This window comes from Vanessa tameamea, chromosome 11, assembly GCF_037043105.1.
Source record: "Vanessa tameamea isolate UH-Manoa-2023 chromosome 11, ilVanTame1 primary haplotype, whole genome shotgun sequence".
Taxonomy (NCBI): domain Eukaryota; kingdom Metazoa; phylum Arthropoda; class Insecta; order Lepidoptera; family Nymphalidae; genus Vanessa; species Vanessa tameamea.
The window spans coordinates 10,634,824-10,655,569 of NC_087319.1; the positions used below are offsets into that span (position 1 = coordinate 10,634,824).

Here is a 20,746-nt window from a genome sequence, read left to right on the forward strand (position 1 = left end):
ATGCCTAGTATCAGAAAGTTTTCCTGTGCTCATTTTTTATATTACATATAAGAATAAAATAAGATGTAAAAGGTAAAATGGGCCTCGAGACATGCATTGCCCAGGGGCGCCGACATCGTCCCGAAATCGACGGTTAATCCGGCCATGTCTGTATCCCATCGTATTAACGTGGTAAAATAATATTTAAATTATCTTCTCAAGATCCGAGGAGGCCTTAACCTTCTAAATATTTTTTACATTTGTGATTACGCCAGAAGGCTATGTTAGAGTAGGGTCTCTGTCGGAGGACTCTGTAGTAATAATCAGTATATTATGTAATAAGTAGTTAAACGAGACAATAAATTTATAGTGATAAAAGTACAGGAATAATGGTAACTATATACACGGGAACAGGTAATCGTGGAAATAAAAATGACGCTAGAATTTTCTGGTTAGGTTTTCAGTATATTGTGGATCAATTTTCGCAGATTGTAATTTTTTACCTGATGGCACTTTTGATGAAAGTCGACATGACAGCTATGCCGAGACCGCTGCCACTTACAATGAAAATCTCTACGAGCTCTCGTCTCCTTTTGAAGTATTGAGCCACCATTAACGTTGAGCAGTCTCGAGTCAAACCGACGCCTACACCGACGACAGTTCCTGAAAGTATTATAAGAATAATTTATACTTAAAATATCTATGATAGTTATATTTATAATATTTATTATGTGTACGGTATTATTACATTGAATAAAATAAGAAATATGACTGAAATTAACCAATAATTGTTAAAATGCCGAGATGCCAAAGAATGGTTAAAACGCGTACAGGTTGACCGATGATTGCTAGTTGAAACCTCAAACATCACTGAAATTCCATGTGCTTAATTTGTGTTTATAATTAATCTTATACATTAACTCAATTTGGAAACTCATAGTTGTATTAGTTCCAAATCTCCTCAAAGGTAGAGGAGGCTTTAGCCCGTAGTGATATAATTTCACATTTACTTTACAATAATGGTTGCTGATATTATAATAATACAAATTAATTAGAAGATGGAACATGGAAATCGTAAGTGATATTATAATAAAATCTAAAAAAGAGAGACAATAAGGTTAGAATAAATTTAATAAAACACAACTACGAATGTTTCCTTTTTTTTATATTTTTATTGCATGCCGACTTTGTATTATTTGGCTATTTACATTCTTACACTATTGTAAGACTGTAAACAAAATTAATAATTAATCTCACGCACACTAAGACTTCCTGTGAATTCGAGCGTCACTAACACTAATGTAACAATACTAATGAATTAAATAAGTGTAAATAAAATAATTTGCATTATAACAATACAACTTGTACCTTGCTTAATATACTTTTTCGAGTTAGTAATATTTGTTATTAATATAAAAGAGTTTAGTAAAAACTAACAGTTAATTTAATTATAAAGTGTTATAAAAGATAAATTTATGTAAATGATCTCAACAACTTTATGTGCTGATTGTACGTACCTACAGCTTAATATAATATATTATGTATGTCGAATAATAAATAATAAGCTTATACTAATCCAACAACCGTGAACGTGGTATGTGCGTCAAGATTGATTACATCTAACGAAGAGTAAGCGCAAAATTGTAAATATTTCATGTTAACATCAAAATAATCGTCGCGTTATATATATAATCAAACTCATAACTCATGAGATATTCTACTGCTAAAAAGCAATAATGTTGTGTTTCGGTTTGAAGGGTGACTGAGCCAATGTAACTACAGGGACATAATATCTTAGTTCTCAAGGTTGGTGACGCATTGGCGACGTAAGGATGGTTAATATTTTTTACAGCGCCAATAATAATAAAAAAAAAAAAACATAAAATACCATATATAAAATAAAATAAAAATAGCATTGTTCACAGGGAATTGTGGCACGAATCTTTTCGAAAAATCTTTCTGCGGTAGATAGCCATTTATTGAGAAAGACAAATAATAAATTTGTGGCGTATTACCCACCCACTGAGGAAGGATTTTGGGGTGAATTTTGGGGTGTGAAGGTTAAGGCGAATGAAACCGCTCGAAGCAACTAGTATTGAACATATGTAGTTTTTTAACTGGAGAAATGATTTATTTAATTCGTCTCTTTCAGGATCTACTGCAAGGCTATTCGGTAAAACTAACTTCCTATGTCAATTGTGAAATGTCTCAAACCGACTTACGATGATTCTTCGTTTTGACGCGTCTATCCTTGAAATATTATAATAAATGACGCATATCACTTTCATCGTTTCACAATCGTGTTCCACGGTGAGTTTCGTATTTGTTCTTGCCGATTAGCTACTAATCTGATTTTAATAATACTGTTAACTAGTAACTATAAATATATTGAGAAATTTTAAGAACAGACAGTCGTGTATAACCTAAATTTGTCTTGCCGCCATGTATCGCACGTAATAACATAGAATTCTGTGCATCGTTATTTAAAATGAGATATGCAATTTTCGTAGAAAGCTCTTATCTCTATAGTATACTATAAAACGGAGAGAACAGCATCATAAATATGCCGCCACTGAATCTAGTTCAGTGAAACAGTGGAAGTAATAAAGTTGGAGCGTCTGACAGCACGTGAGAACTACAGGGGCATCTTCCAGGATATGGACGCTTATCGTACAAAGGGCGTTCTAAGTGATATATACAATCAATTCGATTTGAACCTCCGTATACAGCTAGATCTATTGAGATGTTAAAAAGATTTATGTCTGAAAATGATAACAATTTTATTTTAATTGAATTAATAAAGTTTTTAATTTTTATTGCAAAGTAATTATATTTTCTAAAGTAATACAAAACGGTCAATGAAAGTTAATAATAGAATGTTGAAAATTGCTTGTATCCCATCTTACTCCTGCTTCTTAAACTAAAAACGCAGCGAGACTATGGATCTCACTTCCGCCCCCTATTTTCGGTAAAGTCATGTGATTAAAGTACATATACTATGAATAGTTCTTATTTGTCTACTTGCATGTAATACGTTATTAATGTATCTAAGTAATTTAGATTTTATATGATGTTAAATTATTTCCTTCTCGAATGATCTGTAACAAATATCTTCAAGACATAAACATGTGTTTTATTTATTCATATCTCTGCAAAGTCGAGACATAGTTCCTTGGATAGTCAAAGTCAAAAATCTTTATTCAATATAGAAGTGTTTACACTTGCTTATTGATAGTCAAAAATCTACCACCGGTTCGGAAATTAACATCTCTGACCTGAGAAGAGCCGGCGAAAGAAACTCAGCGGGATATATTAATTTAAATATATACATATAGATACCTCCTATATATGACTATACGTGTAGCTTGTATTCGTTATACACACTAACTATGTAATTAAAAAAAAAAGTTAATAAAAACAGTAAGCACTGAGTTTGAAACTTGATTCCAAACACCACTTCTCGGTGGAACTTACAGTAGTAAGTTGTAGTTTCATAACTAGGTATCTAGTAGTTCGTCCCGACTTCGTACGGGTTAAATTCATAAAAAGTTACAATTCCCATACAATTCCTCTTGAAGTTGAAATTTCCAAGACAATCTCTCATAGTGAGCGTTCAGATCGCGAAAATTTCAAGTAAATGGACCTATAGTTTTGGAAATCTCGTGACGAGTCAATCAGTGGTATTTCTCTTATATACCTACAATCTATATACATCGATTTTAAAATGTGATTAAATAATAAAAAAAAGCAAATGTAATTTAAATACAAATAAATAATAATTTTGTATAATATTCTGTAGCAACTGAAACACGTGATTCTAAAATACTTCTATGAGACTTCTTGAACTAATAGTTTTTAGATCAATTTGGGTCTGCATGCTGTATATTGTCTGTGATTAGATTCGTTCAGAGCTTATTTAATGCAGTCACGTTCGACCTAACATTATTACAGTAAAAAAAAAATTGTGTCATATATTTTTGTGTCACAAACGAGAAATCAAATGTTATATTATTTGAAAGTATATTTGTTGCATTGTTATGAATGATTATTGTTAATGTAATGCATATAAATAGATTTCTTAAAAGTTATTAATGTAACAGGAAACAAGTCCTTTGAATATCCAATTCCATTCTTTGAATTATAAAGTAGAAAAATAAAAACAGTAACTTCCATTGACCGTATTGTATTACATTGGATAAAATTGCGGCTTTACATAATGTCTCCTCTCCCCATTGCTCTGAATCGTTGGCTGCTGCTTTTAATGTACGAGATATCGTTACGAGATATTTTTTCGTCGAATAAAATGATATTCAATGATAATAAATAAGATATTTATAACAAGAGTAGCAACGCTGATATTTTATATATTTATATATATGATATGAAGTTGTCGGATAATTTATTATATGATATAAATAAGTAGGGACATGGGGTACCTGACTGAAAGTCATCACCGACCATAGGCCTTGGCGCTATTAGAAATATTAATCATTCCATTATACCAATGACTTATAGACTATTATATTCAGAGGTCACAGACTGAAATAAATGTATCAGGAACATACATTTCCAATAGCTTAGCTAAGGAAAAAAAATGTATTTCAGTCGATAGTGCTCTCCTAACATAAATGCCATTTATTGACAAATTAGCAAATCTATTATAGACGTTTTGTTGCAAATCTTATTCTAATAAATATTTGCACAATTTTGATATTTAATACTCTATTAAAGTGTATTTTAGTTCTGAATTTTAAAATAGACCACAATTAAGTTGATCCTATATACTGCTTATTAATATTTTAAATTTTTAGCGACATTCATATGTCGTCTTAATGTGTGGCTCGATCTTGATCCTGAAGAATTAGCAAAAAGAAAATAACAAGTATTAACACATTCAAACAGTTCCTAATTACGTTGATGCTTTCGGTGCTTTGATTTAGATCGGCGATCGTATCGACCGCGGGAGTCAATCAAATTGCATTCAGCGCAAAGCGTAGTCTCAATTTAAATGCTAATACAATTTCTGCCGGTCGCTACGACGTTATCCTTGAAGATAGTCAGCTTAGCGCGTGCATTTATGCAACACACAGCGTTATTTTTGCGGCGCCATTTGATGGCGATAGAATGCGAATGGGATCACACGATGTTGCAAACTCTTGTATTCCTTGCTTTATAAATGCTTCGTATTATCGCATTCTGTTTCGGTATTTTCAGGAACGATTTAAGATTCGATTTTTAAATTATATGTTTTTTTTTATTACATTTGTAATACGTTTGATACTAAATATAATAAAAACTAAATTAATTACTTACAAAAGGTTTGTACTTAAACTATACGTTATACTGTATGATTAACATTTCGTAATAAGTCGTGACTAAACGTCTAGATCTGTATTCAGTTTAAAACCATGTATCTTTTTCTTTATAGGACGTTGAAAATACCTGTAAATACGTTAAATAAAAGTATAAGAATTATTTATTACCAGATATAATTTTGTGTATCGAATTTGATTTAACCTTTGGCCTTTGTTTGGCCCATATTACAATAATATTATTTCAGATGATAAAGTCTTCGAAAAATGCCTGTTTCAATTTTAAATTTATACATCCGGCTCGAACGTGCGTTTATTGAATTACGTTCATTTACCCGCAGTGCCAATTACGGCTGCCTTTGATGTTCTTAAACGGGTGTCCGAGTAATGTAAGTGATTTAATATATTGAGCCGTCACGTCAGTGCACTGGAAATTAAACCAATTGTTTATATTTGGATTTCCACGAACAAATATATAAAATTTGTATGTTTATATAATAAGTTTCATATATAAATTCATATATATTTTTTATTCATTAAATCTTTTGGTAAGTCGTGTTATATATATTTAAATAATATAATGTAAATACACACATGTGTACACATAAAAATGTACCTTTCGCTTTTTATAGGAGATAAATAATTATTTTTTTATTTTACTACCAAATTCACTTCTGAATTTATATTTTAATGTCAAATAAATAAATATAGAAAATAAAATGAGATAATGAGTGTTTTATTTGTTCAAATATTCTAATAATAAATTTTATGCGAAATTAAATTCTTACTTAAATAATATGTATAAGGATATTTTTAATGTTGTCGTTAAATAACATTCATTAATAAAATAAATAAATTAAGCTAATTGTTATATTTACCGTAACTGAAGAATAATTGATGGAATTGTGTAGCAAAGGATGTAAAAAGACAGCCCAAGGCGGCGACCAGCCCGCCTACGACCGCTGTGACGCGCGTAGATTTGCGCACGCAAAGCGCAACCGTAACTGGCGACAGAGCAAGTGCGACGCCAGCTGAAATTGCGCCGAGGCAACCTGAAAAAAATATCCAATAAGTTTCTACGTAACAACTAATTGAAAAGGGAGATGAGTCATTGGGCCGAACAGGTGGATGTAAATCAAGGGTTCAAATTCTGGCAAAATACCATTTGCATAAGTTTTCATGTGCTTAATTTCCTTAAGGTAAGAGAGGTCTTTGCCTTAAGTTGCCTAAACATTTGAATATTTTCAAAATCCAAATTGATTCAGCACGCCTTGCTTAAGCTAAATAATTTAAAGAAATTAAATATAATTTGCTTAAAAAATACACAATACATATTAAGAGTTTCTAATTTATATAAATACAAGAGACGTCATTAGACTAGTGATGAACCGACACCTAGAACTAATGAGAATAGTTACCTAGATCAAAGACTGACCGCCTGACTTGTCTAGGCTCAGACTGATTAAATCAGCAATGAGATCCAATTTAGTAAAAAATCCGTATAATTTTACTTGCCTAAAATCGTCTTCATAAGATCAAAGAATTTTAAGCGCTTCAAATTAATTACATAAAAGTGAGTATTTGTGACTCGAGCACTTAAGCGGCTCAATAAATAACAAATAACATACTGTTATTCATAAAGTTTTTCGAATCAGTGAATTGTAATAAAAGAGGCATGTTATATATGTGATGCGCAATATATTACGCGGCATAAATGCAGCGACGACACGAGTTTAAGTGGCTATTAACCGCGAAAATCTCTTTAATTATCGTATCATCTGCGGGACAACGCGTACGTCAGTATATCACGTTTGGTTTACCGACGACGGTGGTAAAAAGATCTTGATATTTTATTGTGATTCGGAGTCATAAAAAAACGCGTGCAAGAACGCATATTGCGATTACATACGATATACGATTAACTTTATATATGTATGTTAAGTTTTTATTTGCAATCGTTATTTAGCGGTGCTTATCATAACGTAGAAGTTTTACTGTAAAATAAATTAACTGCCAGGGGACCAATTTTACCAACTTATACCGTTTATGATACGTTCCCGATTTTATTACGATTCGACTTTGACTATTCCTCATAAAAATAAATCTCAGCAGTGCGATTCTGAGAGAATTCACTTCGTTTTTCACTCGTGAAATGTTGACAATCGACTGACGTGTATCCTATCACTACATAGTATAAACGCTTCCCGCTGTCTGTCTGTCCCTATGAATGCTTTGATCTTTAAGACTACGCAACGTTTTATTGAAGCGGTTTTTTTTAATAGATAGAGTGATCAAAGGGGAAGGTTTCTATGTACACATCCATTATGTAGTAGATAAACACTGATAAATTTCGAGGTTTCTAATGTGTTGTCATAAATAAACGCCTTTTTTTGCGATTACATGGCAAACGCTGGCTGAACCTTACGAGATAGATAAAAATAATGTACTACAGTATTGTAATTTTAAAAAAGTCCTCGTTATTATATGTCTGTCTCATAGGGATAATACATAATAACAAATTTTTATCCTATACTTTTTACGAGAAATAGTGGTTTATTTATGAAGCGATTTTAAGTTAATTTTAATACGTAAAGCATTAAACCTTATCCAATTAACTACCACAAGTACATTGTGCGTTTAATATTTAATTATGACCCTGAACTGACTGAATAAGCTGTGAACGTTGTATATAAGACATTCTTTACTATATTCGGCGTGCGAAGCCGGGGCGGATCGCTAGTAGATTTTATAATTATTATAGTCAATGTTATATATAACGTTCTGACATTTCACGCTCGTTTTCTGCGGTGAGATTCGAGTTTCTTGATACAGTATAAGCTCACAATTATTTTTATCGTTTATGATACAATCCTTATTATATTTCGATCCAAATCCGTCCGAAACGCAAATAGATCATTATGTTACTTAAGTAGGAAAATGACGAAACGGAAACGATTACGTTTCGATTCTATTGCGATAAAGTGACAATTTGTTAAGTAGAGTTGTAGAATTGGTACCTTATAACTGACTGACAGATAGGCTAAGGGCTCTCCGTTTGAGGAGAATGTTAGGAGTTGATACCACCACAACTTTTCAATGCAAATTTTTGGTAACACATTTTGGAGATTTTTTTGTTACACATGCAAATTTTCATGACGTTTTCCTTCATCTATAAATGCAAATTGAAACATGAAAATGCAGTGTTTCATCACTTAAGCGAGTTTTAACCTACAATCTACAGTTAAGATTCAGTTTTTGCTACCATTGGCCATCTCGGCCTTTAGTATTTCTTAGGAACGGACATTGAAATTAAATAAAACTACACAGTGGTAGTTGGTCCGACTGTTCATCATTGTAGATTGAAGGTTGATGAAGTCAGTGTAAGGCATAAGGTATATAACATCTTGGTTTGCTTGATTGAATGCAATAAAGGTGTAAGGAGTAGTTTACATTATTTGCAGTGAAGTATTTCATTCATTCATTCATTCATTATTCGTAGTTGAAGGACCATTAGCTTTGCGGTAGAAATTCTTAGACTACTTTAAAAAAAAAATAGAGTTTATACGAAAAAGGTTTTTGTCTAAAACTATGTATCTATGGAATATGTATCTACGCTTCTTTTGTACGAATACGATTTGCCTCATTTCAATTAGTATAATATGTACCTGATTTCAACGAAATGATTTAGGAATACTTTTAATTAAACCGTTCAACGCAGCTGTTACATCAAGTTCAAGATTGTAATTATTAATATTTTCATAAAATGTGTTTTTGAATCTAATTCTCTTTAATAGTTTAAAAATACTAAGCTCTTGTTGACTATGTATAATTCACACATTTCATTTTCATTTACACATTTTCCAACCAAAAACAGCTTTTTTTTTTAAGTTTTAGCCGCAAATTAATATTAATAATTCTTTACAAACTGTAATTATCAACGCAGATGATTAAATTGATTTGATCCGTTTAAAACGAAGAATATTTGAAACGGAACAAGAGTTTACAAAGGGAACAAAGAAAAAACATCTTGTCGATATATTTTTTGGCTGAAAGATTATTTCTTTTGACATAATTTGATGCTCGTTACTATGTATGTAATTGATAACGGTTCCTTATTTTGTTGCTCTTTAAATCTGCGTTCGCAAATTCACCATTGGTATAATTAACTTAAAATATAAAGAATTATCTGACCCTCAATATATAATGCCTGGCAACATTATTCCAAGTCTTTTTCTTTGTGACTTTGTCTCTTTTTCTAAGTATACGTCCAATTAAAATAACGATTAATGGGACGTGTTTATACGAAGACGATTTAGTGTTCCATTCATTTGCCATCTCCAGTCTCAGTAGCAACGTTCGAGAATAAATCATGTCCTTTATCGCAATGTAAAGAATAACCACATTTCATTGGAGGAGCGGATTTATGACAATTATTCACATTTCCTCTTTACAGTGTTGTCCTATTTGAAAATTGAAATAGGTGTATTTAAAATACGAAGACACTTCTAGAACAATCTAAGTGGCTTGAAAAAGTGCTAAAAACTTAATTTTTTATATTATTACCGTGTTATTACACTAATATTTTAAAAAGGCAAATTTTGTATCATATTTTTTGAAACTTACACAAAAACTACTAATCCAATTGATATGGTACTTTAGCATTTTGATGGTTTTAAAAAGTCTAGTCATCAGTATAGGAAAGTATCATAAGAGATTCTAGAAGAAAAGAAGATTTAAAGACGTTTCACACAACTATAAATCCAAATAGTATCTTTAGTTTAAAAGTACTAATCATACAATGATATCACTGGACCATTGTCTTAAAAGAGTTTCACAGTTAAGTTCACAACGAAGGCGAATCGAGGGGCTGACAAACATTCCCATTCAAAAACTTTTGGACGAAAAGTTCAGAAGTTCGTCGACATTTTAAGTGGCAACGCATCAGCGCAACCGCAAAGCAGATATAGTAAAGAATTATTGTGCTAGACAATGTTTAATCTAGCAACACAGATTGATGAGTGTTGCTTTGTCTGAACTTTGTTTATCTGTTTCAGCCATCACGCCATGTATCTAGTTCTCCAGACGAAACAAAAGTAAATTAATGTAAACCTTATTATCTGATTATTTTGTGCTGGACGAAATATAATTGACCTTGGCTATAATTGTGATTTTGAAAAAAAAAAATAATGTGATGTCATTAAAATATTGTAATTATTATGTGTTATAATAATAAAAGTAATCAAACATGAAAAACGATACAACTATTTCGTTCGCTCAATAAAGCACGTGAAATGTAATATGATTGTTATGTACAAACTGGATGTTTTATCTTAACACTATTATTAGAACAATATTACAGATAATAAAGTATTATGTATTAAATCGGTATTTAACTGAATATTTATAACACCTTTCAACTTACGGTCTCTCTCTCTTTTAATAATAGCTTAAGAAGTTCGAAGATTATTTGTATGTGAAATTTAAACCTCTGCATGTTATATATTGAACTTATTTTTGTATTCCCACCATTCGAATTATTGAAAAAAAAACAACATTTAAAACATTTCCGAAGGTTTTCTTTACATTTAAAATATTTTAGATGACACAGACTAATTTATTTGAGAAAATCATCTATCGTTTTTAATACTGTTTGACTGGAATATTAATCAAATGCGGTGATTAGTGAATTGTTGAAATTTTGTATCTTATGATAAATATTTTATAAAACAGTAGCCATTGTATCAAAATATACGATTGTATAATGGACAAGTTTGTTCTATAGTCAGTAACAAATGCAGCAGAACGTCTGCAAAGATCTTTACAGTGTTACCAATAGAAAGCGATATTGAATAGAAGTTTTGCGGTCTCATCGTCTTTTACATGTTTATGTACAGAACCAATACAATAAAAGTACGAACTTTCTTTACAATTTATTAATTTGACAATTATGTGAATTTATATTATGAGAAAAAAAGTTTTAATTTAATATTTGTAATAACATCGTTACGTTACATAAATGTGTAAATAGAATGCTTTTTATGAAATATTTATATGACCTTACTATAGCTATTGAAAGAAAGTATTTACAATTTATTTTTCTATTTAATGTTTGTTTGCTTATATAAATATATATATGTACATATATGATCACAACTATTATGATTTAATATAATTGTATATAAACAAAACAATGTAGAACTGCAAATGTTCTTCTAAATAAATATTTTCTTATCCTTAAACAGATGTTGAATGGACTTAGTCAAACGACAAATGCGCGACAAATACGAATAGTACATACTTCAACTTTATGATACGGAACACATGGCGTTGACGTGGCCTGCGTTTTACGGATGAGTTTAAACATTTTTCTTTAAACTTTTTTTTAGGGTTCCACAATAGTTACAATAAAATAGAATAACAAAAAAATAGTTAGAACAAATAAATAGTTATAATAAATTGACAGAACTTTGTAGACTTCACGCCTATTCAATTTATTTTTCTGATTATCAATATCTGTCCTATGAATATATTCATGGTAACATTTTATTGTAAAGAAACAAGTAAAAATTGACGATTCTTGACTTTGAATTTTTATTAGTGTTCGTGTAACAATAAATATAAAAGATCTGTGAGGCTAAAGACTTTATTTAGTCTTAGTAGTTTTAGACTTACAGAAGAGCTTTAACAATTAAGCGTTTTAATTAACTGTACAGAACCCTAAATAATTGTATACAGATCATGATAGATGCACATTTTATTTTGTTGTAAGCAAAAATATATATGCTTGTAAATTGGCGACGAGATAAATAAATAAAACTAATCAAAAGAAATTCCTAAGCCGTTGCGTAGATATATGCTACATTTTAATATTCTACCGGTTTCAAAGTTCAAAGGGAATTCGTTGATTTATGTCGCTTATTATGGTGCTCCAATGACTTGGGTTCTTTTCAAACTGTCACATTATTGATTAGTAGGCCCCTCTGTAGGGCAGCTGATCTGCAGGTTAGAATATCCGTGGCGCCGTTTTTTTAGTAAGTAATAAACTTTAGCGCTCCTCGTCCTACTTTGGTTTTGTCTCTTCGGCTTCGTATTGATATGACAATTTATGTGTTTTTGTACTAAATATATATATATATATTTAATATTGGACAACATCACATACATTACTCTGATCCCAATGTAAGTAGCTAAAGCACTTGTGTTAGGGAAATCAGAAGTAACGACGGTACCACATTTGATTTCGTTGCGAAATAAATATATATTAATATTATAAATGTGAAAGTAACTCTGTTTTTCTATCTCTCTGTCCGCCAAAACAATTAACCAATTTTGACGAAATTTGGTATGAAGCTAACTTGAAATCCTAGGAAGTACATAGGCTACTTTTTTGCCTGACACGTGACAACCAACCCCTAAAACGAAAGCGAAGTCGCGGGCGACAACTAGTACTATAGATAATTAATTATTTACCAAAACTTTAATTTGGCAGTGTCGTTCTTTTTTTTACTTATTAATAAAAATAATAATAATTAGTTCATAAGTGTCACTGAAAATACACCTTTCTAGTTACTAAGTTATGATTGAGATCCGTGTCTTAATTCAATTGCACATGTATCAATCAATATTAAAATATACTAAAGATAAAAGGGCGATTTCGAAGAAGCTAAATTATATTATTCATTGAATGTATGATTTGAACTAACGTAACATCCGAGACGCTAGCGAGTGCTAATTTATTACACGAAATTACCATTCCGTATCGCACAAATCACAGACCGCAGAACCGAAAGGCGTATTATGATGGAAATTCACAAATTATGAACGTCGCGGTGTACGCGTCGCTTATCGCGGGACCTGTCACCGAGGCATAACATATTAAACGTCCTCTGAGATGATAAATGTTCGGTGAGATCGGCGCAACACACGTGACGTCGTCGTATCGGCCTCACGCCTCGCGTCGATTCTAATAAACGATTGTCGATGATTGGCAGTTAGGCGGGCGGCCACCCGTCTCTTCACTGGCCTTTTTGCCGGTCTGGCGCTTTTTACGAATATCAAGTAAAAAACACGCGTCATAATCGACGATTCATCTTGTACGTCATTTGGATGCGTTCGATTCACTTTGTAAATACTTTTTCGGTACATTGGCAATATCATTATGAATACGTTTAACCAATAAATATTAAACTGTATTCATTCAGTTGCTATTATAGAATATCACGACAACTATTAATTTTCTATTTATAATTATAAAAATAGTAATGGTTTCATTTTTAAATATAGGATCAAAGTTATTCGATTTTTAAATTTTTTAAACAGAATAAGTTTACATTTAAAAGTTTTTATAAATTAAACTATTAGTTTCCTACATTATTTTAGTTAATTTTAAATTATAAATAAACACGATTAATATATATAAAATAATTAAAATGTTTCTCGAAAAAGAATCACTTGGTTTTAAATTGTTTTGAAATAAGTTATGTAGCTTAACAAAAGTTGAGGCCTTTGCCAAACGGACAAAGACATCATAAAAAAAAATAGGCACCACAAAATCAAATTACCCCTTAATTTACAGGCGATATTGTAATAATAATACGAAATATAATAAAATTAATAGTACAAGGAGGACTTAGAATTTTATTAGTCATATGACGACCCATTTGTCCAAAATATAGCGATTGGCGATGAAGCCTGATATAAAGATAATGGCTCTATTAAATACGATGATCGATTCTTGACGACACTTAAGGCACATTATGTTATATTTATTGACTGTTAGTTTTATTATCAGAGTGTAACTGAAACAATTTGGAGTTATTCTGTGTGAAATAAAAGTGTTACATTGGAACTGAGGGCTGCTAAAGACGGCGATCGGTTTTCGAGTTATAAAACGCGAAAATGTAAGTGAATTTATTTATACTGGCGACTACGTTATATTTTCGTGAATAAATCTAACGTTCGTAGACGATTTTAAATGTATGTATTTTAAAGCAGTTCAATCTAGTCAATAAAATTCTAACGCTGACTGACTGACGGTCGAGATTGATAGAGTGATCTTTACTGAAGTTAAAACCCAAGGAGACCTCCGAATTTTCATTTGTTATTTGCGAATGTTTATACACTTAGTTTATAAATTATTTTACTCCCAGTGAAAACCTCCCAGTGAAAGTGAAAACATCGTGGATATGCTCTGTGTTTAACAAATCGTATTGACTTAGGTTAATAAGTTCCACCTATTATTTTAACATTAACTAATTATTATATATTATTATATTATTGACACTAACTCTGTCCTGTTACGCTTTCAGGGCAGAACTACTGAAACGAATTTGATGAAATTTGATATGAAGCAAGCTTGAACCCCGAGGACGTAGGCTTTATTATAACTAAAACCTGTCGAAGAACCTAAAACGCGAGCGAAGTCGCTGGCGCGAGCTAGTTGTCTGTAAAATGAGAGGAGGCCTCAGCCTAGCAATGGTATATTACACGTTTCGATGAGTCACTGACACTAACGCAAGTCCTAAGCCGTTAAAAGTAGGTATGGGATATTATTACACAAGGAGTTTTGTAAGTTCAGTGAGCACTAATAAATTTTTCCCGAAATTCGTCTTCGGAGTTTTCATAGATGAATATTTGTATGGACGTTCGTCATATAAATTATAAATTAAAAAAGCTATTTGTATTGTTCCGGACTTAGGTTGAGTAAATAAAGCCCGTGTTACAACATCCGAGTCCCTGCAGTAAAAATTCTGAATAATTTATGAAAAAAATATATCTGTTTTATTAGAGAGAACAAAAGTTCACATTCTGATTATTCCTCATTAAGAAGAATTACTTCCTTATTAGGAAGAATTACTTCGAGAACTTCGAGAATTATTGGTATTACCATTGATAAATTATTACTGTCGCATAATTATAACCAACTTCATAAGTCAAAGAATTTGAATTTAAAAAAAAAATCCATTTCATAAGATTTTCTTTTAAAAAACTTCGTAATTCCTGACAATGTTAATTTCGGGCGCAGGCTAAGTCAATAATTTATGTATTCAGCAAGCGAATATGAATTTCAATTCTTCCAAAGATAATTGTTCACATATATAGAGCTTCTGCTCTTGAAAAATGTCTCAAATATTTCCGAAGATAAAACGATCGAGCTTATTGTTGAAATTTGAACGGCTGTTTGATTGATACACTTAAATAAAGTGTATTTACATGCAGAATTGTAAATATTGGATATGAAAAAGCTGAAATCGAGTTGAGTATGAACAAAGAAGAATATATACTAAAAACTGTTTTGTTGCGCGTCAAATATTTATCTAAATAGTAAAATATTATTGTTGACAATTTTCATCATAATTTGGGTATATTTATATGCTTTCGGTGTGTTTGATGTACGCAGTGATGTTTTAAAATAACTTTGTCAACTCTCCAGACGCATTGAGAACTTATTGTCCCAACACTTACGAATCTCGATTGGATTTCATCCAATTCGCCAATCCCTTAGGGGCTGTAAATGATCGCTGGAAATAAATATTTGAACTAAACTGTCGTCGCAAATATTTTGATGGATTAAGTTCTATAAGGCGTCTGCCAAATTTTATTTATAATAGTTATAAAAAAAGTTTTGCGTGGTAAATGTTATGATGTTAGTATAATAACCGAGTGTTATTTTTTGTACTAATTCATTACGATTTTTTCATATATTTAATGGTTCAACGATGACAATGTTATATTCACAGGTTCGATTCTAACTCTTTGAACAATTGTTTTTAAATTTTTATTTGAACAATATTATCAACGAAGATATTTTAAAAATTTGTAGTACTTTTTTTTTCATAACATTCTCACCTGCTTGCATTCGAACCTCGGGTCCAAATCGTTTTACGACCTCTACGGCTAGCACTGCGGCGGCTTGATGCAATCCGTGAGCCAAGAGTTGTACAATAGTCGCTGCGGCCGCTACGCCCCATCCCCAGCCTCCTTCGGGGTAATAGTGGCGGGTTAAAGTCAGGAGTTGTCTTGGGTCGAGTTTCGTTTGGCGCGCAGGGGCACCTCCGCTCGCTTCTAGCACTAGCGGTAAGGATCGCGTGCGCAGCAGCGGCGCGCCGCCCGACGACCATGACTCTTCCATCAAAGCGCGCGCGCATCGTGCGCCGCCGTAACTCGCATCACCGCACCCCGTACACTCCACTCATGTCCACTCACACATTACACCTCACTCGAGAGAATCGTTTTTAAATAAAACACTAAATATATCAAACAGAAGCACACTTGACTGAAAAGAAAATTGACTTATCTTAACCGCGTGTAAATGATCGAATGAGACGTCGAAGATCTCGATTAACTTTGCGTTCACGATTGTCTGCCGCCCCTTTTTTGTTACAAATATGGCTTCGGCATCGATTGGATATCAAGTAAACTATCGAAATAAAGAGTCTCTATCGACATTGATTTGACATATCTATGAGTCTAAATGTAATAACGTCTCGTAAGCTTCAAGATAGAATCGCCTTACGTCGCTGTCCTTTACGCACTTAATCTTGTAAAGTTTTTATTGGTTAGGCATTTACTTTGGGCCAATTGCATTGGGATCTTAGTTTAAAAAAATTAAATATATTTTTGATGTAATAGGAAAGTTTCAATTGTTTCAAACTCAAACGTTATTTACAAATAAAAAGTCCTGATTCGCTTTAACATTAATCGAATGTGCGATATTTAGATATTTTTTTTGTCATGTGTTTTGCACTTTAAAATATTTCAGCTACACTTAAAAGTGTGATTTTTTATAGTTCATAAACCATAAATATTATGAATATGAAAACTTTTAGTACATTATCAATTATTTTTCAAAATTTTATATACCCATACATATGTACGAGAGCATAGAATTCACGATTGTCACGAAGGTCTTAGTCAAATATAGACTAAATTTAAAGCGGGAAACTTGAAAGCCCAGATACGTATATTAAAATATTGTATACAAAAATTTTATCCAAAACACTGTAAATTCTAGTAAAAGTTATTTGTTTAGTTTAGTTTGTTTCATTAAGGAATTAAGAAAAAACATCTTTTCCTTATAACTAGTACATTTTCATTTTATAGTTTGGTTATTGGTATTCCTACTAATTAATATACACGGAATGAGTTACAAATACGAATAAAAATTCTTAAACTACTCATAATTACCGTCCAGATTCAAACCTGCAATACAGTAATAAGATGTCCTCCACTAGGTTATCTGAGCCTTTCCCATATCTTCAGTAAATGGAAGCTAACTTTATACGAATGTGGTTTAAGGATAATGTGCTCGGTAATGGCGTTACATGTGAGATAAGAAACCAAATGGTGTGGAAATGGAGAAAAGATAGGCATACTACAAATTCATGGTAATTTGTGCTAATGAAATTAATTCAATTCATTATCTAGAGCTTTATTATCCACCTTGTGGTTCTAGAATAGAATAGAACTTGGTTATTTAAAACCTAATCAACCTAATAACTAAAGCATTCCTAAGGAGCGTTGGCGACAGGAGATCTTTTAGTCTTACATTACATTAGCAGCCTGTAAATTTCCCACTGCTGGGCTAAGGCTTCCTCTCCCCTTGAGGAGAAGGTTTGGAGCATATTCCATAACTCTGCTCCAATGCGGGTTGGTGGAATACACAAGTGGCAGAATTTCGTTGAAATTAGACACATGCAGGTTTCCTCACGAAATTCAGTGGTGCTTGCCTGGGTTTGAACCCGAAATCATCGGTTAAGATGCACGCGTTCTTCTAACCACTGGGCCATCTCGGCTTTAGTCTTATAAATACAGAAGCTAATACTGATGAGAAGTCCTAAAGACTTACTTGTATATTTTATTGTATATATACTTATTTTTGTTAGTTAATTTAGTGAAGCTATTAATATCGAGTTAAGTTTGTGACTGATATGGAAATTTAAGTGTGTTCAGGAGTTAAGTTTAACGATATTACACGTTTTAGCGAGCTTGTTTATTGGTAGTAATTTATTGCTGGAGAGGCGCAGGGTCGATCTTATTTTGGAGGAAATACAAAGTAGTTTATTTACATTTTGTAAAGATTATATAGTCTGCGAGATCCGGGAATGTTTATTGATTTATTTACAAATGTTAATTTAATTATTCCACGCAATGATCATTGGTATTTTTTCGTATTTTTTATTTTTATTTCATATCGCGTAAAATAAAGTCGCAATCCATATTGGCCGTTTGTATGTCTCCATTATTCAAAACTACGCACCGTTTTGAGTTTTAGCTTGATTTATTTTTCGGAATTATTATGTGAATATAATCTGATTATTATTTATAAATAGTTGAAAAAAGTCGATATTTTTTCATCAAATCGTGGAAGAAGTCAGTGACCATTATTGGTTTTATAATATGCAAAAATATAATAAAAACAGCAACTAGTTCAATTTATTTATCACTGGTTTTCGCCTATGGCTTTGCTCGCGTTTTAGGGTTTCGTTTTTAGGTATTATTCATATAATATATTTTTAAATTATAGCCAATGTATTATTCTGATGATATAAGCTTTATTATTGTAGTTTCAGTAAAATCCATTCATTAGTTTTTGCGTGAAAGAGTTACAATTATCCAGACATACAAATTATCGCCTTTTTAATTTTATTAAGGATTAAGGATATAGAATTAAATCAATCAGAAAAAGTAAAGTCATATAAGGGTGGAAAAAAGCGAGGCCTGCGGAAAAGAGTCTTAACGGTTGAGCTCCATATATGCCCCATGCGAAAACAAAAAGTATATTTATAACAATAAAGAGGAAAAATATGTTTAGTATGTTCAGTGTGATGCTTTTATCTCATATTTTTTTATGTTGAAATAAAAAAAAAAACATAGAATTATTTTTAAGTTTTCTTCTTTAAAAGATGCCCTTACTTCTAATTTGAAGGCTTCATTATTTATTGCTTAAACTATGCGTTTGCATTAACTCCATTACGACTTTGTGTTTTATATATTATATAAATTAATTAAACAACGTAATTAAAAATTGATGAATTAAGTCTGTTAATTCAGAAAAACAGATAATCGCAAAGATATAAAGCATCAAGATAATATCAGAAAAATATGTTATTGGATAAGTAATTCTTTTCGTTTTATATCAAAGACGACGAGTATTAGCAATGTCATAAAATTTACGTTACAGGGAATGGAGAGAAAACGACCTCTTTGCGAGATAAGCATGGTTACGTATAATCCTTAATTTTACGGACTTTGAATTTAGTGAGTGAACGGTTTTAATTTTCATAGCTCAAAGAATAGATTTATAGACTGATATGTTATCATTCGTTCTTAATTAATGGATTTTATTTCACGTAAACATTTATATACGTAGGAGAATATTATTACATTAGATAGGTAGATTGGTAAGTCAGCCATATTAAGTAGTCACCGGCTGGTGGGTAATATGGCTATAGACATTATAACCATATCTTACATAACCAGTGGTCCATCAACCTTGGGGACTAAGAACTCTTGTCTGCCTGTAGTTAAATTGGTTTACCAGACCACAAAATAACTATGTTTTGCTGTTTGGTAGTATAATTTGTGACGAGTTAGATATCAGTATCTAACTCGTTAGTGTAAGTTCGTCTGGAGACCTAGCCTACCACCAAGTAAAGGTTACTACTGATATTTATGTATTTTTCGCAGGTTTGCGTGCGTGGGTTCACTTTCGCTCCACGTTATTGCAATATGGGCTATATTGCAACCTTATCTTTAGGTATTAAGTTACGTTTACTGTATATTACTTTCTGAGATTAGCGATAACATACAAACAAACACTGCTCTAGTGATATAAATAAGTCGTAGTTAAAGTTTACATGAATAAAATTAGTCGTAACGCTTAACTTGACTACTAAAATAGAAAAATATCAGCAATTATAATATATTTTCGGGCCTTAATTCAATGGAAATTTTCATAACTGGGTTTTCCTATAAGCGAATATACGACAAGTGCAAATAAAGAAAAACTATATATATGACATATCTTGTTTTCCATAAAAGTGTGAACTCGGTTTAAAATTAAAACATTCCGATTGAAAGATACGTTTTTAATGAAATTAACGTAAACATTTTAAATGGGACGCATGAAGTAAAATGAAGAATGAATTGATTTCTTTATTAGTACACGCAAACTCATTAAGTTCTCGAGACTTGTTTCGTGCGTTTATAAATAAATAAATAATTGCTTACCGCTTCACGTTACCCAATATGACGTTGTTAATGTTAAACGGAACTAAAGGCTATTTCAGAGCGAAGTTGTGTCTTTGATCATTTATCATTTACGTAAGAATGTATTTTAAATTCCAGTATATGATTTAAGGAGTATATGCCCTAATACACCTATTAGTAGTAGCTTTACATTTAACTCAACACTTTAACATGTCGATTCAAAAGTGCTTTTATGTGCCTACTTG

At 31.6% G+C, this 20,746-nt stretch overlaps 1 protein-coding gene across 3 annotated transcripts in view; it reads right to left on the minus strand.

Moving 5' to 3' along the window:
- The window catches only part of LOC113396176 (monocarboxylate transporter 2-like), a 129,536-nt gene that overhangs the window by 4,939 nt on the left and 103,851 nt on the right, over nucleotides 1-20,746 (minus strand). For 2 of the 3 annotated variants that reach the window (XM_026634008.2, XM_026634010.2), the window contains exons 3-4: nucleotides 6,170-6,343; nucleotides 483-642 (exon numbers count right to left, since the gene is read on the minus strand). In XM_026634008.2, coding sequence (XP_026489793.1) covers nucleotides 483-642; nucleotides 6,170-6,343 — 334 coding nt within the window. Of the gene's footprint in view, nucleotides 1-482; nucleotides 643-6,169; nucleotides 6,344-16,139; nucleotides 16,532-20,746 lie in introns of those variants that run through there. The other variant, XM_026634009.2, reaches the window with a different exon arrangement.